Consider the following 23,187-nt stretch of genomic DNA (forward strand, 5'->3'; position numbering starts at 1 on the left):
AAATTCGATTACCAAATGTGTGAACAAGCGATAACAGTGAAATGATTTGAATTTCATTTACATTAAAAATATAATGCAAACAAATCCGATTTCTTTAAAAATATTGCTTTTCGGGTGATGTGAAGATCTGCTCACATACATACATTTTTATACCCGATATGAAAAGCTTGCTTATTTTACGATATAAATACATACGTACATATCTTTACTACATTTTGCAGGGATTATTGTCCAAGGCATCACTTTAATCTCTGAACAATTTTTTTTAGATCAGGCCACTATAGCGCATACATATATAGTTGCTATACAAACAAACCCATCAAAATCAAGTTCTTTTATAGAAATTTTTTTTTTGTTATGAAGGGTATTATAGCTTCAGTGCAGCCGAAATTAACGTTTTTTCTTGGTTTATTTCCAAGTATATACATAAATATTTAATATGTTTATGCTTTGTATGCAAAAGTATTGTTCAGTTAAAAAGGGGATTCCCAACCTTATAATAACTATTAAGTAATTTTTCACTCAAATTCCACTGAATAAACAATGCTCGTCTTTCTTTTGCATACAGTTCGATGGAAAATAATATACATTAAGATCAGAAAGCTACCGGAAATTGTAAATAAAACGAAAAATTTTTAATCTTCATCAATATTTATTTTGTCGCCTTCAAAATATGCTCCTTCTGAAGCGATACACATATGCCACCTCTTCTTCCAAACATGTCTTGTAGGTCCGGGTTCGTGATCGTCTTCAGTTCTCTCTGCGAATTTTCTTTTACGGCCTCAATCGAGTCGAAACGGGTTCCACGGAGTGGTAACTTAAGTTGTGGAAACAAAAAAGACAGTCGCATGGTGCCAAATTCGGTGAATACGGCGGTTGATCGATGGTATTAAACGAGTTTTTGGTCTTAAAATCGTTGCACACGATGGTCTTTTTGCAAAAAATTTAGATCTTTTGGCGCGTCTCATGCCAGAATTATCGGTCAAAAGCAAACGAGCTGCTTACGGCCACTCGCATGACGATTTTCGAGCGCGATTTCCTTCACTTTTTGATGTTATCGTCAGTGGTAGACGTCGAAGAACGACCGAAACGAGGTATGTCTTCGATGGTTGCTCGACCATTCTTCAGGGTTTTATACCAGTCGTAGACTTGGGTTTTCGATAGAATAGATTCACCACAAGCCTTTTCCAACATTCGCAACGATTCCGCGCACGAAATTTTTTTGAAACACAAAATTTGATGCAAATTATTTGTTAAATATTTTTTACCATTGTAAACATCGTAAAACACTACTGAGGGCGACCGATTTCAACAGCTGCTGCAAACAAACTGGTTGAAAGATCACGCTTATTTTTGACTTAGTAATTAAGGACAGTGTTACCAATATAACAAAAAAAGTGCTGAAAAATATTCTGCGCGGCCAGTTTAAATGACAATTTCCGGAAACTTTCTGGTCTTAATGTACATATGCATATAGTCATGTACTAAAAAACTTATAAGTATACTTATACACTTTTTGCGGTTTTGATTGCTTTATTATTACCCATAAATAATAAAATAATAAATCCAAAGCCTCCGCTAATAAGTAAGCGTTGCTGACATTGCATATACATAAAAGTATGTATATATATATTTTTTGTTTTATTTTTTTTTTGGTTTTTGTATTTCGAGAAATGCTTGAAAGTCCTTGTAAATGTTGAATTCACATTGAAGCTAAAAATACTCCAAGTATGTAACAACAACGAAATTTAAATATACATATAAGCCCCAATAGCAGTAGCTGCTAGAACAAACGCAAAGTCAGCCGAGCCACACGAATCTGAAGTAATAACGTTTAGCATACTATGTACTATAAATGTATACTATGTATACAAATGCCTTATGTACATATTTAGGCTGAATTGCAGTGCTTGCACTGTGTCGTTGGCCATCGATTCCAAATATAATAATTGTTTTTCTTTTAATGCAATGCGACAGAGCTATTGCCATTCGGGATAAATAACAACAATATATAGAAAAATGCACACTCGTTCATTTACATACCATTTATACTATATGTGTACATATACAATATATGTATGTAGTATGTATGTTTGTTTGCAATAGCTACCTGTTGTGATTAATTGTTTAGCCATGTCATCGGCAGCTCAATAGATCTTCACTGCAGCCAACGTATTATATTATTAGCTCTTCTCACTCGGGAATCTTTGAACGTGATGAGACGTACACACTTATGTATACATATACATATGTATATATTTATGCACATATGCATGCACGTGACGAATGTTAAAAACAAAAACTCAATGCGACTTGTGAAACGTTGATGGAAAAAACCAAGGTGCTCAGAATTTCATAATATTCCAAATGATACTATCTCTTTCGCAAACATACAGTTGTGGACACATTATTGGGGACAATATTGGCATCGAAATATTCTCCATTGGTTGGGGTTGTTTGACTAGACTATTTTTCGCTTGATAATACTAAATTTGATTTGGCGTTTAGGCTAAACTACAGCTCTCAAAAAACGTTTAAAAATTTTTAAATTTATTTTGGAAGTAAGGAAAAAGGAAGCAAATTTCTATTTGTCAGTCTTAATTGAAAATGCATTTGTTACACTCAAAGCTTTTTTATATTGACTTTTTGATACAAAATGGCAACTATGGGGCCAATCTCCGTAATCGGCTTTGTAAAAAAGATCTTTACTGACGACGTTGACATTAGAATTGGTCATGGGCAATTTTTTCTCTATTCTACCATTTGAAGAATGTTTAGAAACTGACAGCGTTCATTTAGAGTCACACCTACCGTGACAGGCATTGTTGCAAATAATACATTAAAAAATAATTTAATTAACTTTTGTATTAAATTTTTGTTTTTTAATCCCTTATTTGTAATTTTTTTTTTTAATTTCTTATTTTGGATTACAATATAAATAAAAAAATTTAATTCCACACACCGGGTTACGATATAAAAAAGAAAATTTTAATCTTAAAAATTAAAATTAAATTTTTAAATTAAAATATTCGCAACCCTCATGATACACTAAAAAGGAGTTTTTTTCGAGAATTAATATAAAATCTACTGTAGCAATCACATTTTAAAGGTATATACATATTTTAAGAATACACTGTAAAATGTTTGAAGAAAAAAATTAAATATTTTTGGAGTCAGACACGATCTAAGACGCTGTTAAAAAACAAGGTTCTCCACTGCTGCAGTGAATCCGGCTTTCTCCTTGGATGATTTCTAAACAAAATTAGATAAACTAGAAGGTGTTTTCCGTATAAACACCTACGACCGGAAAGCTCAAAAATTTACAAAATGGCGGCGTTAAAAAAAGGTGAATTTTATCTAAAATTTGTTGCCAAAATTCAATTTTTGATTAGGTAAACAAATGGAGAACTACAGAACATGCAGAAAAAAATTGATAATTGATTGATGATTTGTCTCCGTTTCGTGAAAAACTTGTTTAACGTTAATAAGCTGAATGAACTGAGTGGCCACACTTTAGAAAATTGCAACTCAAAAACTATTAAAAATATTCAATCAAAATTTTAGTATGTTATTTTAAACCAAAAAATAATCCAGTTGTTGTAAATTTCAGACTGGCCACTCAATTGTATTTTTTTAGCGCGCGTAATTTTTTTTTTTCCAAAAGAACAAACTATTCATTCGAAAATTCATAAATTATTACTTTTTGGGAGCCCTAACTATATGCTAACTACTGTCTATATAATAATCTAGGATCAGCCGTTATGCATACGGAAATCACGTCTTATAAAAAAAAAATTTCAATGTGTTCAATAAAAAGCTGAAAAGATTTCTCGAATACACTTATGTATAATATACAGACGTTCTCGTACTCCTACACAATCATATAGTCTTACTATTATGTCAATTCCAGCAACTTCTCTTTGGGCGAGATAAGAAAGCTGAATTTAAAATTGAAATTTAGTATATACCATAAAAGCATGTATAAGTGTACGAATAAGTAGGCATAAAAAGATGGAAGTGAAAGTAAAGCACGAACTCAGCAAAATGGAAAGCAGAACGAATTGAAAATACAACATCTTTCCCAACTTTATTGCTTGCTACCAACACTGTGCTAACGCACTCAATATATTTATGTATGTATATATTTAGGAATGTACATTTGTATATTTAATTGCTTGCATGCAAGTGCATACATATGTGTAAATTTTATACAAACATACATATTAAGATTGGAAAAGCTTTTCGAAGGAAAAAGGGAAATATCGAAACCAGTTGATTGCAAACAAAATACTGATTTCGGCTTACATTTTTGAGTCAAGGATTCTAATACTTACTATCCTTAAGTAAGAACTAAAGTGACGGGCCTAGTTTTTTGGACCCGTTTTGAAAAAAAAAGTGTAGCATTCGCCTTGTATGTTAACCTCAAGAAGCACCAAAAAAAAAAACTTTGCTAAGTAAGCTCAAAATGACAGATTCCTATTATAACTGAAGTTTTTCAGGGCCCTTTGCAAGTGGTCTGCGCACTGTATATTCAAATCAAGCTCTTTTTATTTCTGGCGATTTAAACGTTGTAAATTTTGAACCGAAAATTTTCGCTATTCGATTTCGAAATTTTTGTGCTTTCAAATAATGTGTACATAGGCATTAACTTCAATTGCAACATCAGTCGTGTTATTGTTTTTGTGCTTTTGTTATGCTTTAGTTGGCATCGTTTATGGTTCACAACAAAATGCACATCCAACGATCAAAAATGCATATCTATAAATATGTATACATACATATATTGAATACATAAAAACGCACAAATAATATATAGAGTATGCTTTTATGCACGTAAAGAAAGAATGAGCGTGCGTAAATAGAATATTCAGAATTACAGCCGACGCAGTGCGCGGTCGAGTACCAATACGAAAACAAAATACTCTTCTCAATATTTTAGAGGTTTATTAGCACTATATGAGTATTTACATGTATGGTATGTTTGTATTTACACATATTATTTGATATATATATAATTATATATAAATCATGCAACGTGATACTAAAGAGTCGAAAGCACGTCGCAAAAAATACGGTTACATATGTACATATCATGCAGAGCAATCCACAGGTGGTAAATCAGTGAACTGTTTCATTTGGAACAGTAACTAGTTGGTAACTAAACAATTGAAAAAACATTTTTGAAACTGTGTATAGTCTTTAAATATTTATATATAGACGGGGTTAACAATTTGAAACAAGTGGACGTAAGTCCACACTAGCACCAGAAATTATATAGAACTTTCAAAGCCCTAAAATTATACGACTTAATTATACCCTGAACAGGGTATATTAAGTTTGTCACGAAGTTTGTAGCACCCAGAAGGAAACGTCGGAGACCCAAAAAAATATATACATAAATGATCAGCATGATAAGCTGAGTTTGTCTGTCCGTTTGAATCAAGTTCTTCTAAGCAACCTTTTCTATTGACGAAGGGTATTATAGCTTTGGTGCAACCCGGTTAACGTTTTTTCTTTTTGTTTATTGTCTTAGGCTTGCAACTCGTGAGCATTCTTTAAAAATATTTGGGTTGTATTTTCTGCCGCTACAACAACCACAACATAACTGTTATCATATAAATGAAGCATAAAGCTTTGCTGTAGACTTTTTTTGACGTTCTTAAAAAATTGTATTTTAACTGACTTTTTTTTTTCTAAAAAAATTAATGCATTTTTGCAATCTCTTTTGAATATTTGCAGGTTCTCGAGGCTATACAACAAAGTCCATTCCTAGTTGGCATGCATTATGCATTCCAAACGGATTCGAAATTATATTTAATTTTGGGTAAGCTATTATGTCACTTTATACCACATTTCCAAAGATTGGTCTAAACTTCAAATGGAATATTGCTTTTTATAGATTACGTCAGTGGCGGTGAACTCTTTACGCATCTTTATACGGCCGAGTATTTCTCGGTGGCAACCGTACGCATTTACATTGCCGAAGTAGTACTCGCTTTGGAGCATCTGCACAAATTGGGTATCATATATCGCGATATAAAACTCGAAAATATTTTACTAGATGGACAGGGGCACATAGTGTTGGCCGATTTTGGTTTATCAAAAATTTTCGAACCCGATTCGGATCATCGTGCGCACAGCTTCTGTGGTACACTAGAATACATGGCGCCAGGTATATATACAGACGACGCATACTTATATTTATATTTTTAAATAGCTTATTAGTAATTTCCATCGTCTTCGTTTTAGAAATCATACGCGCTGGTGCTACTGGACATGATCTCGCTGCCGATTGGTGGTCTGTGGGCGTACTCACATATGAATTGCTCACTGGCGCTTCGCCTTTTACCGTTGTCGAACAACAAAACTCTCAAGTCGACATTTCACGTCGCATACAAAAAGTCGACCCAGTGCTGCCATCCACATTGAATGATACAGTCAAAGACTTTATACTGAAAATGTTACATAAGGATCCCAAAAAGCGTCTAGGTGAGTTTTACAAACAAAATTAAAACTAAAAATTTAATATACATACATATACATATGTATATGTAATTGTAAAGTATACTTAGCGTTAAAGCAGTAAACAAAAAAACTTCAAATAAATTGAATTTTTTTTTGTTTTTTTTGAAAACGAAAAATCTACATAAAAAGCATTGTCTAAATTAAAAAAAAAATTAAAGTAATTTTTTTTATTAAATTTTAATTTTGTCTAATGTTAATAAAAAATATTTACATATTTCCAGGCGGTAACAATAAAAATGCTGCCGAAATCAAAAAGCATGCCTTCTTCAAAGGTATCGACTGGGATGAGTTGAAGAGTAAAAGACGAAAAGCGCCCTTCAAACCCAATTTAGATAGTGAAGATGACACACAAAATTTTAGCGAGGAATTTACCAAACAACCAGTGATTGATTCTCCAGCTCCGGTTCCTGTTAATACGCATAGATTGTTCCGCGGCTACTCATATGTGGCGCCGCAACACTTGAAATCGCGCAAAGTGCCGCAAAACGTTTATGACGTTGAGTATTGCAAAGAGCCGGTGATGGTAAGAGCCCACATGTTTAAATTTATATATTTCAAATTTATTTACCACGCACTAATCTTTTTAGAATCCAAAAAACAGTCCGCCCACACTTCAATTGGGTAGCGTTTTGAGCAATGGCAGCTTCGGCAGCTGCTACACACTAACTGACACCGAAAAGCATTGTAATCACGTGGCTAAAGTGGTGCCAGAAAAACTATATCGCCCTGCGGAAGTAGATGCCTTGAGATCCTGTAATCATCGGAATATTTGTAAATATATTGATACATACCGTAATGGCTCGAGCATTTGGATTGTGATGGAGCATGTGGCTGGTGGTGAATTGCAACAGTTGGTACATGCGTCTGGTGGTCTCTCTGAGTCACAATGCTGTGATATTTTCCTACAAATTTGTGATGCTGTGCAATATTTGCACTCAAAGAATTTCATACATGGCGATATAAAACCGGAAAATATATTATTTACCGATACGCAAATGAAACGTATCAAATTGGTCGATTTCGGTTCAGCCAGGTGAGTTTACGAAGATATTGTTATTGCAAATTTTTATTGATTTTAATTTATTTTTTTTATTTTAATTTTCAGCTACAACTCCAAGGCCGACACTTGGCAAGATGTGCCTCGTTATACACTCGATTATGCACCGCCAGAAAGTCTTGCAGATCCACAATGCACAACGTACTCCAAAGCCTATGACGTGTGGTGTCTCGGCGCAACACTTTACGCCATGTACATGGGTCATCCGCCATTCAGACGCAGTCAAAATGAGCAAATACATGAACGTGTCGTGAGACAGCGCATAATAGATGTTGAAATGCAAACCAAATCGCCGCGTTGGAAGAATGCCAAACCTGCATTGAGACAACTAATTGTCGACTTTTGTTTGCAACGTGAGTCCGTGAAACGTGCGTCCGTTGAAGGATTGCTTGGACATCAGTTCCTGTTCGCGAAATTCGATGAACTGCAAAAGGTGCTGTGTCGTTTGAATCGCCAACGATCAGAAGAAGTTGAAAACTCTGCTGATGAGAATGATGATGCTGAGGAAGTGGTGGCCACAGAAAGGGATGAGGTTGTGGCGGTAGCCGAACTGACGGAAGAATGTGCTGTCGTGACGACTGTAGATGAACTCGTAGGCTATAATATGAGCGTGGAGGGTGCTGATGCAAATATGGTGTATGAAGATATAGAGAGTGTTAGTGCTGAAAGGAATGAAGTGGTTGAAGAGGAGGAAGAAGAAGTTGGCGAAATAGAAGAACAGCAACCAGCCGTGCTGGAAGCTGATGAACTGGACAACTATAAGGAATGGCAAAAACAGCAGGCACAACAACAAGCCAACTCATCGCACGAATCCGATACGCAATCGATACACAACCGTCTCGAGTCTGAAGGTGACACAACCAGCGGTCTAGGACGTAGTAAATCCTCTGATCACACACTAATCGAACGCCAAACATTAAGTGTAAATAGTTTGAATGGGCTGGAAGCAAGTGGAGAACCAATTGAGTGCGGTGAACTCATTGAACTTGAGTGTGTTACTAGCGAAAAGACTGTAAGCGCCGACGAACTGAACGATAGCATGCTAGAGGATGAAGTGGAAGTGAATGAATTTGCTGGTTTCGACGAAGACGAAATTATAGAACGTAAAATTAACTATATTGATATACTACTAGCACAGATTGAGCAGAATAAGACTGCTACAGTTGATATTGACGAGAATCAATCAATAGAAAATGTGGCAGAGCCAATGAAGACTGAACCAGTCGTTGAAAAGACAAATGGAGATATAAGTGCAATTAAGAAAAGCGCTGGTATTAAAGCTAAGAAAGCGTTTAGCGAACTGAAAATGAATTATTTGGCTAACGAAACAAATAAAACGAATAATAATCAAATGGCAAAACCGTTGGAGACAAATGAACAAACGCAGGATCTACGTAGGAATAAAACAATAAAGCAACGAAATGTAAAACAATTGCGCACACGTAAGCAATTGGCTGATAAGAAAAGTAAGACTGGCGCTAGGAGTAAAAAAGCGACAGTGGACACACTAAAACAGGAAAGTGAGTTAGAGTTAGTGTCAAACACTGACGTAGAAGAAGAGAAAATACGCACTGAAAAAGACAGTATGAGTAGCAAATCTGAGTTGACATTGGCAGTCGAATCGAAAACCATACGACCACGCCGTAACCGACGTAGTGTACGCATACCCACATACGATGATGAAAACAACTGGCTCGGTGTATCAACGCAAATGCGTGCGAAATATGCGCAACGCTTTAAAGCACGTTATCGCTTTTTCACGCTTTTGCTATTTAGCACACAAAATGCATTACGCTATTTCAAAATCGAACGCCGATACTACGAATACCAAACACCAGAAGGAGGGAGTGAAACTCAGCAACAGGAACAGGACACAGCAATCACTAACACTATACATACATATGACATAAAAAGGGGAAATAATGAAGGCGAACAAAGTGATAGGCGTGCCAATATCAGTGTGGACACTAAGGAAATGCTTCCAAAACAACAAAATAGCGAAATCATTACACCCATATCAAATGCAACCTTCAAGGCCATGACTAATGCGGAAAAACAAGCGCGACACAAACACAGCCAAAGTCGGAATCAGAATGCCAACCATGGAAGTAACATTAAGGAGGTTGTACCGTCGACAGCGGTGCATTTAGTGCCGGTTGGCACGCTACGTACGTTGCGTCAACGTCACGTATATAAATGATTGGCGCATCTAATGCGCATTATGGTGGAATTAGAATTCATAGTGGGCTATAGATATGGTCAATATTACTATATATTTACTTTTCAAAACTTTTTTTTATAAATTCAGTTATGTTTTCATTTAAAGCCAACGGGAATGATAGGCTATTGAAGCTTTGCGTGTAACGAAGAAGTGTACATATTAAATGCGTTAAAACTTTTTTTTTCTAATAACAACTCTTGAAACATTAATATTATGCAAACGTCATTTTAAATGGTTATACGCATTTTTGTTAATTTATTTTTTTTTAACCAGTGGCATTTGATTTTTCTTTTTATTCTCTATAGTGTAATTTTGAAATAATTTAGTTAAAATAGTTATCTCCAAGTATAATCCAATTATGAAAATTTATATATAGTTGAAGTGCGGCTAATTCATCGTATTGCCGAGGATTAATTGTTAATTAGTTTTGCGTTTACTACATTGAGGTCAGGGTTGCAAATTATTAGTTCAAAAATTTTGGAAAAAAAAAATTAGAATTTTTATGTTTAATCACAAAATCGGAATTAAAAATTTAATTGTTAATCCATGCTTGTAAATTTGAAATTTAATTTTTTGATTAATTAGTAAAAATTGAATCCGGTATTTGAGGATTACAATTTTTTTTTCAATCCCTCGAGTTACAATTTTTTTAATTTGTTATTTGGAATCAAAAATTTAAAAATTATTTTATTTAAGATTTTAGTGATTATAAACAAAAAAAAATAATAATAGTTCAAATGTCAATGTTAGTTTTGTTGAGCATTATTTGCAATCCTGACCTAGTCACACCCTAAATTTTGTTTATAACCCAGTTTAATTAGGGAAATTGTTGTTGCATTACTTCAATTGTGGTAAATTAATTCAACTGAGTGCAGTGTTTGAAAGTAAAACTCAGGTATAAATATACAACCACAAAAAACTGCACGAATCTTAATTAGAAATTCGACTATCCGTTTTTTTTTCTTAATTTTTTGTTTGTTTCTTTTTTGCTTGAATACCATTGAATTAGTTTTTTCTTCACAACGCATTTAATCACTATTCTTATTACACGCACAGTGTTTACTTTCTATGTATGTATAAACTAACTGTCAATAATATTTTATTGCAAGTACTAAAACGGTAATTAGTATTTAATATAATGAATACAGCGTTGAAAAGCTTATTGTACCTATAGTTCAATTTAAACGATATTTAAAGATGTGAGCAATAAATATAATAATAAAATAATAATAATACCGAAGAAACGTGAAAAAAAACAAAAGTTATGATAATGACTGCTATTAAATAAATAAGGAACAAATGCATATTTTTTTAGTAATAGTTAATTGAGAAGAATGCGATTATACAAGTTTTTATCTCAATGAAATATTTGCACGAGACCAAAAACAAAAACGAAAACAGAATGAAGTTATAAATATGCATATAAAAACAAAAGAAAAAACTAAACAGCTGAAGTGGAAAATTCGCCAAATAATATGAATGGCGGCTGCATAGCCAACAAAAATCGATTTGTTTACTATAATTTCCATTAATATTTAATACATAAATAAATGTATACAATTTGATCTTAATTTTAGTAATATACGCGGTATATATACATACATATATGAACGGTAAACATAAAACAAAAAAACAAAATTAAAAACCTAACATTTTAGCAAAACCAAACAGTTTTACGTGTCTACAACACAAAAAACATTAAGCAAAGCAAACGGAATACACAAAAACACACATAAATACATATATGCGTAATATTAGTTTGTATATCAAAAAAAAAAAAAAATTAATATTAATTATTACATACATAAAAAAAATTATTAAAATTCATAATAAAAGAGAAAATTGAATATATTTAGCAAACGTTTATAACGTTATTTAAATTATGGCCACCAAAACAGATACGTATGTACTAAGTCTAAGTGAAGTGTACTTCTCGAGTTGTCTTAAAGCAAAATGTAATGGAGTTAATTTAAATAAAAATTGTTAATACGATTATGCTAGTGCTTATTAAAGCATAAAAACAACACTTACATATGAAATTTAAAATAATCAAAATTTTTTTTTAAGAAAGTTGAAAAGAGAACAAAAGTAAAGCTATGTTTAGTTCACGCCACAGAAAATGCTGCGAATTTATAATGCTAGCTCATATTGTTATATACAATGAGTATAACTTAATACACAACAATTAGAAGTAAACACATTTGTTTTTAAATTTTTTTATTAATATTAATTTTTTTTAATTTAATTTAAAAAATTTTCTTTTCTATTTTATTTTAAATTTTTTTTTTTTAACTTTATTAACTTTTTTTTGATTAACAACTTAGTCGATGTATAATTAAAATTGGCTTGTAAAACTGGCAATTATAAAATTATGGCAAAATGAAAGTTTTGTGAAATTTTATAATGAAAAAATTTGACATATACGTATGTACATCTTCCAACTCACTCACTCACAAGAAATGACAGTATATATTTCAAGTGTAAAGTATATACATATGTATATATAAACTTTATAGTAACTTTCTGTTACAAAAATTTTTCACTGCTCAAACTCCTACATAAACACAATTCTATCAAAAATTCAAATCATTGAGCCATTTTAGGAAGCGGTTTCAAAAGATGGCAGGCGGCTACTTTATTTATGGTGCTGATGCTAAAAAAACAAACGAATCAGTTGCTCACGTAAAGTGACTCTAAAAATATTATAAATCAATTGACACAAGCTGACGCGTTCGCATGATTGCATTTTCCATTTATTACACCTTTGTACAGTTACTTTGTGTATGGTTGAATGTAAGCATCCAAACACCAATACAATTTTTTTGTATTCTTTGCATACATACTTTGAAAAATAAAATTTTAAAAATGTTTGCTATTTTTATTTTTATTATGTGAAGCCTTGTGCATACAAATGTATAACTATGTATGTATAGATTCCATACTATTTATGTTAAGTCAAACACAGAAGGAATATAATTTTTCAAAACTTCAATTATCGTCATGAAGTCTAAAAATCGAGTTTTGCAAATGAAATTCGAAAAAAAAAAAATATATATATATATGTAAAAAGTTTTAAGTAACGAAATATATTAACAAAGCCAGTGTATTTGCGTCCACGGGTCGAAAATATACATACATAAAATAATTTCCTAGCTCAAATCACGTAAATTTATTTAGTCTAGTTAATTTTTTATTTTTTTTTTGTTTTTGTTTATAAAGTAAGCATAAATTCTAGTAAAATATTAAAAGAAATTACCAAAATATGCACACATATATAATATATTAATAATGAATTACAACAATTTACCTAAGGGTAATATAACGTTTATTTTTTGTTTTCAATTTACATATTATTAATATTATTATTATTAAACTTTTCAGTTAACATAATATTTTTGTTTATATTCATATAAGTTGAATTTAGCTACATTTGTTCGTTTTTAGCTTTACTATAAATTTGATTGTAATTTTTCTTCTATTTAAGTATGTTGGCATTACATTTAACAGAATCTAATTAATTAATTAAAAAATATTGTACTTTTAACGCCAATTATCTTACTCAACTACACAATATATATATATGTAATACGAGCATAATGATAAAAATAATATATTTTATTTTACTTTACTTTAAATTACTTGCAAGCGCGAAAAAAACTACAACGCATTACTTAATAATAAATTTTGTTTTGAAAATTTTAATCTTGTGTTTATTTCATTTATTATTATGTGCTTAAGTTTGTTTAATTTTATTTCTGTAAAATTTATAAAGGATTTTGTATGATATTGCTTATTTTTTATCGCCCTTATACTTAGCCTCCGATATTTGAACTCAATACTTGTTTGGAAGTAGACATTTTTTCAAGAAACAACAAAGCGCCTAAAAGATGGTCACAAAAAAAAGCGAGTCTACATACGAAGGTGCTATATATTCGTATATTACGAGAGAATGGAATATATATTTTGCTATATGCAACAAATTGACTATTATTTCGGCGATCTAACCCTGTTTGAATTGGTACTAGGTAACCATTAAGGGGTTATATCTACAAACGAATCAGAAAAAGCGCGTTTTTTGTGAAAATTTTTGGAAAAGGCATTTATTAAAAAATAAATTTTAAAAAGTGCATGTAAAATAAAATTAAAATGATCTTAAATCGAAAAAAAAGAAAAATATTACAACAGCTGAATACGGATACTAATTGAAGGAATAGTCTAAATTCGATATTTGACAAAATGACGGCTGCCAAAAAAACGTCGTTTTTTGTGAAAAAATTTTCACTTCAGAGTGCATTAATAAATCGAAATTATTGTCAAAATCGTGTTCCCTCAATTATTGCCTGATAAATATATCTAAGGAGGTCGTTTGAAGATTTCAAATCGATCGGTTTCAGTCGTTTCGTAGATGTTTAGTTCACCGACTCTGAAAACAACGTTTCGAGAAAAACACATTTAACGTTTTGGGAACTGATTACACCAAGTTAAAATATTCTTAAAAATACGCTATTATCTCCGAAATTATTTGCCGGATCCACTTTAAATTTATTAGTTTGTAAACATTTCCATTTTTCGGACAACGCGTAGATCGCAAATAGAGCTTGACCAAGTATCGAGTGGAAATATGCATATAGACATTGATATATGCATACTTATACTTTTCCATGTCCTTGGATTGAACGCAATTCCGATTTATAGTTATATATGATGAAGATTAACAATTTGTCATTTTTTTTACAATTACAACAACGGGAATATTTCAATAAAATTGTATAAAAATATTTTTAGAGTGTGTCTACTGCTCTTTTCTAATTTCTGCCAAATTTTAGAAGAACTGAAAAACTATTCGAATACGCCTAAATGTACATCCAAAAAGTTAAATAACAAAAATATAAAATCACACTTTGAATTAACTTATTGTCAAAGTAAACTTTGTTTAACTTATTTATTATAATAATGAAAAATTTTGAGAGTAAAAATAAATATTTCAAAAAAAAATAATAATTAAAAAAAATAAAATTTTATGTTATACTGTTGCCAAAATAGGATACACAGCCATTATAGGGAAAAATGTATATAAATACAAGCCTACAATTTTTATTTGCATGAATAAAAGTCAAAAGTGAATATATATCAGTAAATATATTAAATATAAGATATAATATATGCATACTTTATAAAAAAATAGTAGAATAACAATAAAATTAAGTAAAATATGAATATCGATAAAAGGACAGCAATCAAAATCTGTTTAAATCTCCATATATTTTTTTAAATAAAAAAATTAAATAAATAAATATAAAATAAATACAGTAAACCCGTAAATATCTCATAAATAACCTATATAAATGCATACAAACACATTTGTGTATTTCATGCAAAGAATTATTAATTACTGAATACATATTTGAATTTCCTTTAAGGTTTCCATTTTTATGCATGTATGAGTAGGAAAAGACGACGTCAAGAGAACCTTAGATATCAATGTACCAGTATGTATAGCTTAATTACCATTACGCAGTTTTTTAAGAATAACAATGCATATCGGAGTTTGAAAAATAAATAAAATATGACTTAAGCAACAAATGCAACTTCGAAAACAGAAACTTCTAAAATATTAATAAATAAACATATAACTTCTTTTGTGCAAAACCAAAAATAAACACTTGTACAGACATACATACATCCATACATATGTATGTACGTTCATATTATATATGTATGTATTTAAGTAAAAAAAGGTAAAGCAAAACATTTATAATTAATGATGCCTTTAAATAAAAGTTGCCTTATATCAGAGAAAAAAAGTGGAAAATAAATAAAATAACAAATTAAACAAAAGCAAATGTTGCACTGTGGCAACATTTGTGCAAACTTTTTTGATACTAATATCAGAAAACACCAAAAAATACAAATAAATTATATACTATGAAACGAAAACACATAATGAAATATTATGGAAAATCATTTATAAGATTATTTGAATTTATTTTTGCGATTTTTTAAGTTCATAAATTTTTTTTCTTAAAAACAAATTCATTTTCATAATCCCGAAACACATTTTAATTTTTTTCTTAAAAATCTTAAAAATCTTAATTTTGATAATTCCCGAAATACATTTTATTTATTTTTCCTAAAAATAAATTAATTTTGATAGTCCTGAACACACATTTTATTCAAACTAAACTAATTTGGAAAATCCCGAAACACATTTAAATTTTTTTTCAAAATAAATTCATTTTGATAACTCCGAAACACACTTTATTATTTTTTTTTCTTAAAAATACATTAATTTTGCTTACCCGAAACACATTTGAATTTTTTTTCTTAAAAATAAATTCATTGGAAAATCCCGAAACACATTTTTATTTTTTCTTCTCAAAAGTAAAATAATTTTGATAATATCAAAACACATTTTAATATTTTTTTTATATCTTATTTTTTTGTTTTCTTAAAAATACATTAAATTTTGAAAATCCCGCAACACATTTTTTTTTGTCAAATTAAATTCATTTGGTAAATCCCGAAACACATTTGAGTTTTTTTTCTTAAAAATAAATTCATTTGAAAATCTCGAAACACATTTTAATGTTTTGTTCTCAAAAGTAAAACAATTTTAATAATCTCAAAACGAAATAAAATTTTTTTTTAATATCTAATTTTTTTTTCTTAAAAATATCCCGAACCTGTTAATATGGTTTTCTTTTTTTTTAATTTTGATTCTCATGAGTTAGGGTGTTTGCTAGTAATTCAAAACAACAACTTATATCGTAATATAAGATTTTATTCAATAATGTATGTATATATGCATAATACATATGTATGTGTGAACAAAATTTCCTTTGCCTTAAAACTAAAAAAAAAAAAAAATTCAAATAAATATGATTAAGCCCAAAACATACTATACAAATATGGAGGCGAAACATGCAAGAAAAAAGGCAATATATGTAACTAGGTGCAAGTACATATATACTCTTAATATAGCTTGAACAAATATTATGTGTTGTAAGAAAGGCAGCCAAAGAGAGGGAGAGAGAGAAAAAAATGATCGAATATGAAAGAGCTTGTAAACGTATAGTTAGTTATTTATATGTATATACATATATATGTACTTATAGTATATGTGCGTAAACAAAATATACTATATAGAAGTAGAATAAGCAACCATGACTATATTTCATGAAATTGGTTAAGATCAAATAGAGATTAAAATAATATATATTTAGTATTAATTATAAAAGTAGTGCAAAGTATTGATAACAACTTTTTCTAGTAAGCAATTGAATCGGATATAAATTAGTTATAAAATTAAGTTAGTTAAAAATAAGAAACATATATATATATATAAATTATATACAATAAATGCAAATTTAAACTGTTACAAAATTGTATGTAAGTATGTATGTATATTGCATGTAGAAAAAAATTATAAATAATATTAAATTAACACCAACAACAAAAATAACTGATGCAAAGGTACTTATATTTGTAGCAAAATTCAGGAGAAGAGAGCAGTTGTTTTTCTATTTAGGCAACGACGAGTACGCGGGTAGCCGAGTGCATTCTAGGCGTTAACTTCGAAGCTATAATACAAAATATTTCATACCAGAACTTCATTTTGATCGTTCAGTTTGTATAACAGCTATTTGCTATAGTGATCCGATCTAAAAAATTTGTTTGGAGATTGTAACATTGCCTTGGGCAATAAACTATGTTAAAATTCGTGAAGATATATTTTCAAATAAAAAAGTATTTCATACAAGGCCTCCATTTTGAGTGTTCAGTTTGTATGACAGCTATATGATATGGTGGTCCGATATCGGCGGTTTCGACAAATGATAAGCTTCTTGAGGAGAAATAGAAACACAACAAAATTTAATATCGATATCTCAAAAACTGAGGGGATCTTTAATCTCCGACGTTTCCTTCTGGCTGTTACAAACTTCATGACAAACTTAATATACACCGTTGAGGGTATAAAAAATGGAAAACTACGGATAATATATAAGGGCCAGTTGCTATATTTAATATCGCTTACTTCTTTATGCGCTTCCCACTGATATGTTTTTCACTGTTAAAATAAGTTTCGAGTTTTTTTTTTTAATTTATTACTATTGTTTTTTTTATTGATTTCTTATAAAATTAACAGCTTGAACTAAGTGTCTAATTTTATTTATTTTCTTTTTTTGGTAACATTTCTTTTACTCACACCACCTTTCTTCGAACGTTTTGTGTATGATTTCGAGTTGGAGTGTCGCTTCTCCTCCCATTTTAATTGTTTCGCTGATGATTTATCCTTATTGAAAATTGCTTGCGAAGTGCCTTGTCCCTTAGTTTTGCCCGTTTCTTCTAACAGTTCAGCGAAATCGTCGGCTGCCGCGAACAATGAACTCATATCTGCAAATGAAATGCGAGGCATTTAATAAAGAGTTGCAATTACTTTAATGTATTTTACTTACCATCACTATGCTTAAGTTTCTTTGCGAAGCTCTTCCCATTCAAAGCTAGTGTACGTTTCTGTGACTTTTTGCCTTTCGAAGCAGCAAAATCGCTCTCATCATCATCTTCATCTTCTGCGCCACTCATATCTTCCGACATGCTGTCATCTTCTTCTTCATCACTCAGATCAGCTGGCGCATCCTCATCAGCAAGTGATATTGAACCATCGTCGTCATCAACATCTTCATCTTCGTCATAGTTTTCATTAATTGAGCCGTCCTCATCGTCAGATGCATCACTGCCACCGGCGAAATCAGTTTCTTCGATATCATCATCACCCCAATCCGCGTCAATGTCTGCCACAGCATCCTCATCATCATCTTTGCTACCAGCTTTCTTTTTCTTTTTGCTTTTGTCTTGTGACTGTAATGCGCCACCTAATTCTTTTAAGAAATCTAGCTCTTCTTCTTCAGCATCCTCAGCGTCAGCTGCCGCTTTAGCTTTCTTGCCAAAGTAACTGCCAAGATATTCCTCAAATTCATCATCGCCCACTTCGCCTTCCTTAAGTAGCTCACCATCATCTTCGCTCTCGACATCATCAGCCTTCTTCTTGGTTTTATTCGTTGCGGCTTGTGCGCGTTTTTGTTCAAGGAAATTGAAAATATACATCTCATCCTCAGTGCAGTTTGACTTCGTCAAACTTTTTATTGGTTTACCACGCGTGCCGAATGAGACATAGCGTTTATGCGATATTATAGGCGCCTCATCCTTTTGGTTATCCAATTTTTTGGGGTTTTTGAAGGCGAAACGTTCTAGAAAATGTGGTAAACCGAAATCGCGCAGAGGATCGCCATAATAATCAATTCTCTTTTCTGCAAATGAAAATCAAACGAAATTATCAACAATATTCATATAAATTTTTGAGTTTAAAGTGAACACCTACGGTTCAATATATTATCGGCAAACACTTGAATTGTGGGATGGTAATGTTCGCGCAACAGCAGTAATTCATCACGCAATGCAAACTCAGCGCCGGCAAAGGAAGGCGCCCGATGATATGGATCATATTTGTCTGGTGCCATATCACGTACTTTTTCCTCAGTAGCAGTTGCAGCCACCTTTGCGTGATGCCACGACGATGTCGTCGAGGGATTTTCCGCAGGTTCGTCGCTTTTAATTTTCTCTGCCACTTCTTCTTCATCGCGAATATCCTCATACTTTTCCTCACCGTCGCTATCAAACTTCGCCAATTCTGCATCAGTTGCTAGCACTTGTGGAGCTTTTGGCAAATCGTTGGCAGATTTTTCATCATAGCTAAAATGCGTTATGCCACTGGCCAACTCTTTGCGACTGCGCACCAATTTATGTACGACAATTAGACAACCAGCCGCTGTGTTTGCTGGCATATAGAGCGCACATTGTAGTAAACGCTTGATAAATGCTTGCGCACGCGGCAAATCGGAGTCTATATGTATGGCACGATGGATGATATGCAGTAATTGTGCGGCGGTTTTAGCACCAATATTCACTAATTCCAAGTCATTCATTTTCTTATAGAGTGCATTGTAGAAACGGTCTGACTTTTCGGTTTTCACAGTCAACAATTGTAAAAGTAAACCCAGTGTTTGTACTGCAACGTGTATATCAGCCAAATGCACTAGACGATAGATAGTATCTTGCATATCCTTGCTGAGTATTTCCGTAGAGCCTTGTCCGGGTTTTGCCTCTATGATGGCCTTTTGTAAGCAACGTAAAATTGCTTGCATGGTACGATTATTTACAGCGCCCTTCTTTACAAGCACTTTGAACAGCGCGAAACAGACGTTTACTAATTTTGAGCAAACTTCAGGCCGACCTGCCGGTGCAATACTGGCCAGAAAGCAGAGTGCAAAATGTTGAGCACGATCAGAGATATTGTTACGGAAGAGCAGCTTCTCAGATTCGGCAACAATTACACCACACATATTCGGATGTCGATGAGCGACTTCTGTAAGATGGTGCAATGCTTTTGAGGCGACTTTAGCAGTAGGGTCACCCAGTTTGTTGATCAGCAGTGTTAGTAACATTTGTTCTTTTTCTGGTGCGAAAGATAACAATTGCGATGCCGCTACAATGCCTGCATTCTTATTATGTTCCTGCCCCGTTTCAAGTGCCTGCTGTAGATTTTTTAGGAATTCTAAAAAAAAAAGTGTTACTATGTTAATAAAATATATTAACTTGATTTTATTTTGTGCTCACCAAAGTAGTGTTCTTTTAACTCATTCTCGAAGTGCCAATAAGCATATATACGTTGTTGTCTTTCTTTACTTAAATTCGTATTTTTTCGCACCAACTTCCAGTCAGCACCACGCATTTGTAGTGATAAAAGTTTACGATGCGGTGGCAGCAAAACCTTCTTCCACAAATCTACCAATATAGTTACCACCTCGTTTGATGATTTATTCGACATTTTGGTAAAACCAATTAAAATACTTAGCGCCTCCAAATTTGCTAAGGGATTACTTGTGACTAATAAGGCACCGGCATTAGCTCGATCTTTAGCTGTGCCTTTACGTAGAGCAGTTTGCAACCAACGCGCATCTGAGGCATTGTCTATTGAAGGGTGAAATATTTGTATTATTCTCGTTACTTTAATAAGATAAGACTATATTTACGTTTTAAGAATGTTGGCATTTCAGCATCGAAAGCGTTCTGGCATATGTTGTGTAATTCTAATTGTTCTTGCTGTTTCATGTCCAGCACCTCCTCTGATGAAGGATAATCAGGAAACTACATAATAAATCAATTGCATATTCAAATACGTTCTGAGTTTTACAGGAGATTAATGAATACTTACCACATTGAACCACTTTTTATTTGTGTCCGCCTCATTGTTTTCGTCTTTCTTTTTTTGACGCTGCTTGTCGCGTTTGGCAAAGTAATCATCCTCGTCATCCTCTGCTTGTGCTTCATCTTCAGATTTTACATTTTGTTCCGAATTATCTAATTTAAACTTTTTCTTCTTTTCCTTTTTTTCGGCATTCAGTTTTTTAACAGCGGTCTCATCCAAGACTTCTCCATCATCGCCAAATACAATTTTTTTATTTTTTGGTTTCGTCGTAATACTAACTGCAGAAGCTGTGTTTGGCGCCATTTGTTAATAATTGTTAGATATTTTTTAAATAAAATTTTTTTTTTAAATCATTCAATATTTACGAGTATAATACAAAACATAAAATAATACACGTGCAATGAAGTTAAATGTCAAATACGGACAGTGTATCATTTTCTCATTTCGATAGAGGGATTTTTTAATTGCAATTATGTGAGGGAGGTTTTAGGTACTGTATACTTACGTAGGAACATTTATTAATATATATAGACACTGTATAATAAAGCATATCAAATTATGATATTTTAATACAAATCCAAACACGTATATAAAAATTTCTAATAGCGATTTACTCTGTGGCATTGAACTATGTGAGATGAGATTCATAATTAGTAACAACTTGGGAAATTAAAATATATTTAACCATTTTTGTTCTGCGATTTTGGGTATATTTAAATTATATCGGAATACACAAGAAATGTTTATTAAAAATATTCGAACTCGAAATTTGGTAACCAAAAAACCAAACAAAAAAAATTTGAGTCTGAAAGTGAGAAAAAATGCAACCCTACGAAACCGCAAAAATGTTAGTATAACAACAGAAAAGTGGAAAAACAACTATTTGCAGTTGTATTTATTGAATTTTGTGTGCGTTTCTGCTGTAGATAAATTAAACTTTTAAGAATCCTGTCTATAAATTAAAAGAAGATAATACAATATTCGTATATAATTAAATATATAGAGAGTTAAATCACTTTGTCTGAAATGAATGAGGCAGCATTGGCCAGCATGATTTACAACGACCCCATCGGTATCTATGAGCAGCCCAGGTAAATGGATTATAATTAAAAATATATGCATATGTAATTCTTTAGTAATGTTATACTTAAAGGCCGCGTTTCATTTTTAAAATGCCGCGTGTGGTGCCCGATCAAAAGGCTAAATTTGAAAGCGATGAACTCTTTCGTCGCTTAAGCCGAGAAAGTGAAATCCGTTATACTGGATATCGCGAGCGCGCTCAAGAGGAACGTCAAATGCGTTTCCATAATGGGTGTCGCGAGGGTCATACTGAAATCTCATTTGTGGCATCCGGTACGAATCTACAACTTGTTTTTAACGCAACCCAAAACCCATATTTGCATGATAAGGAATGCGATTTTGATAAAGAGCACGGAAAGGTGTATATAAAATCGTACTTTATAATGAATGGCGTATGCGTGCGTTTTCGTGGTTGGTTAGATTTGGAACGTTTGGATGGTTCGGGCTGTCTGGAGTTCGATGAACGACGTGCAATGCACGAAGACCAAATATTACGCGAACAAATCGAACGATATAATTTGAGACTCCGCGAATTCGAGGATTCTAAAAGAGCATATCGTGATAGCCGACCAGAAGTTGATATGGAAGCTGTACGCCGTGGTGTACCCTCAGGTGGCATTGGTGTTGGTGCTAGTATGTGGAGACGTTAACTTTGTAGTGAGAGAAAAGCGGCGTTAACTTTAGAATAGAATCTCCCTCCCCCAATTCGAGTAAATGGATTTGGGCTGATAGAGAAGGCTCTTTCTGTTTTATTTTATTTAAATCGTTTGCAAAATATGTATTATTTATTAGCATGCAAAGCTTTTGTTATTGTGTCAGTAAATCGGAGTGAATAAAGGTTAAATATTGAATTAGAGCTATTCATACAGAATAGCGGCTTTTTTTTAATCAAGTATTAATTTGTGCAAAATATGTATTACGTCTAATACTAATAATTGTATTTATTTTATATCAATTAAATTTCCACCTGGCAAAAATGTATTACTTGATTGATTAGCGAATATACATTAAACTACAAACTATAAGAAACAGATAGTT

At 32.1% G+C, this 23,187-nt stretch overlaps 3 protein-coding genes across 7 annotated transcripts in view; 2 read left to right on the plus strand and 1 right to left on the minus strand.

Annotated features, from left to right (window-relative positions):
• Window positions 1-13,505, plus strand: part of JIL-1 (JIL-1 kinase) — a 42,464-nt gene extending 28,959 nt beyond the window's left edge. For all 5 annotated transcript variants that reach the window (XM_014247539.3, XM_036364254.2, XM_036364253.2 and 2 more), the window contains 6 exons: window positions 5,740-5,824; window positions 5,900-6,172; window positions 6,250-6,489; window positions 6,747-7,048; window positions 7,113-7,558; window positions 7,631-13,505. In XM_014247539.3, coding sequence (XP_014103014.2) covers window positions 5,740-5,824; window positions 5,900-6,172; window positions 6,250-6,489; window positions 6,747-7,048; window positions 7,113-7,558; window positions 7,631-9,782 — 3,498 coding nt within the window. In that variant the 3' untranslated portion in view covers window positions 9,783-13,505. The remainder of the gene's footprint in view (window positions 1-5,739; window positions 5,825-5,899; window positions 6,173-6,249; window positions 6,490-6,746; window positions 7,049-7,112; window positions 7,559-7,630) is intronic.
• A 4,395-nt stretch (window positions 13,506-17,900) lies between these two features.
• Window positions 17,901-21,474, minus strand: Noc1 (Nucleolar complex protein 1). The gene is made up of 6 exons (XM_014247608.3): window positions 21,076-21,474; window positions 20,894-21,008; window positions 20,478-20,831; window positions 19,183-20,415; window positions 18,260-19,111; window positions 17,901-18,197 (listed from the first exon to the last, which is right to left on the minus strand). Exons 1-6 carry the CDS (start codon window positions 21,370-21,372, stop codon window positions 17,974-17,976), a joined length of 3,075 nt encoding a protein of 1,024 aa, XP_014103083.2. The 5' UTR covers window positions 21,373-21,474; the 3' UTR covers window positions 17,901-17,973.
• Window positions 21,475-21,931: 457 nt separating this feature from the next.
• Window positions 21,932-23,005, plus strand: Bgb (Big brother). Its single transcript, XM_014247489.3, has 2 exons — window positions 21,932-22,160; window positions 22,223-23,005. Exons 1-2 carry the CDS (start codon window positions 22,096-22,098, stop codon window positions 22,797-22,799), a joined length of 642 nt encoding a protein of 213 aa, XP_014102964.1. The 5' UTR covers window positions 21,932-22,095; the 3' UTR covers window positions 22,800-23,005.
• Window positions 23,006-23,187: the final 182 nt, after the last annotated feature.

Source organism: Bactrocera oleae, chromosome 6, assembly GCF_042242935.1.
Source record: "Bactrocera oleae isolate idBacOlea1 chromosome 6, idBacOlea1, whole genome shotgun sequence".
Lineage (NCBI taxonomy): Eukaryota > Metazoa > Arthropoda > Insecta > Diptera > Tephritidae > Bactrocera > Bactrocera oleae.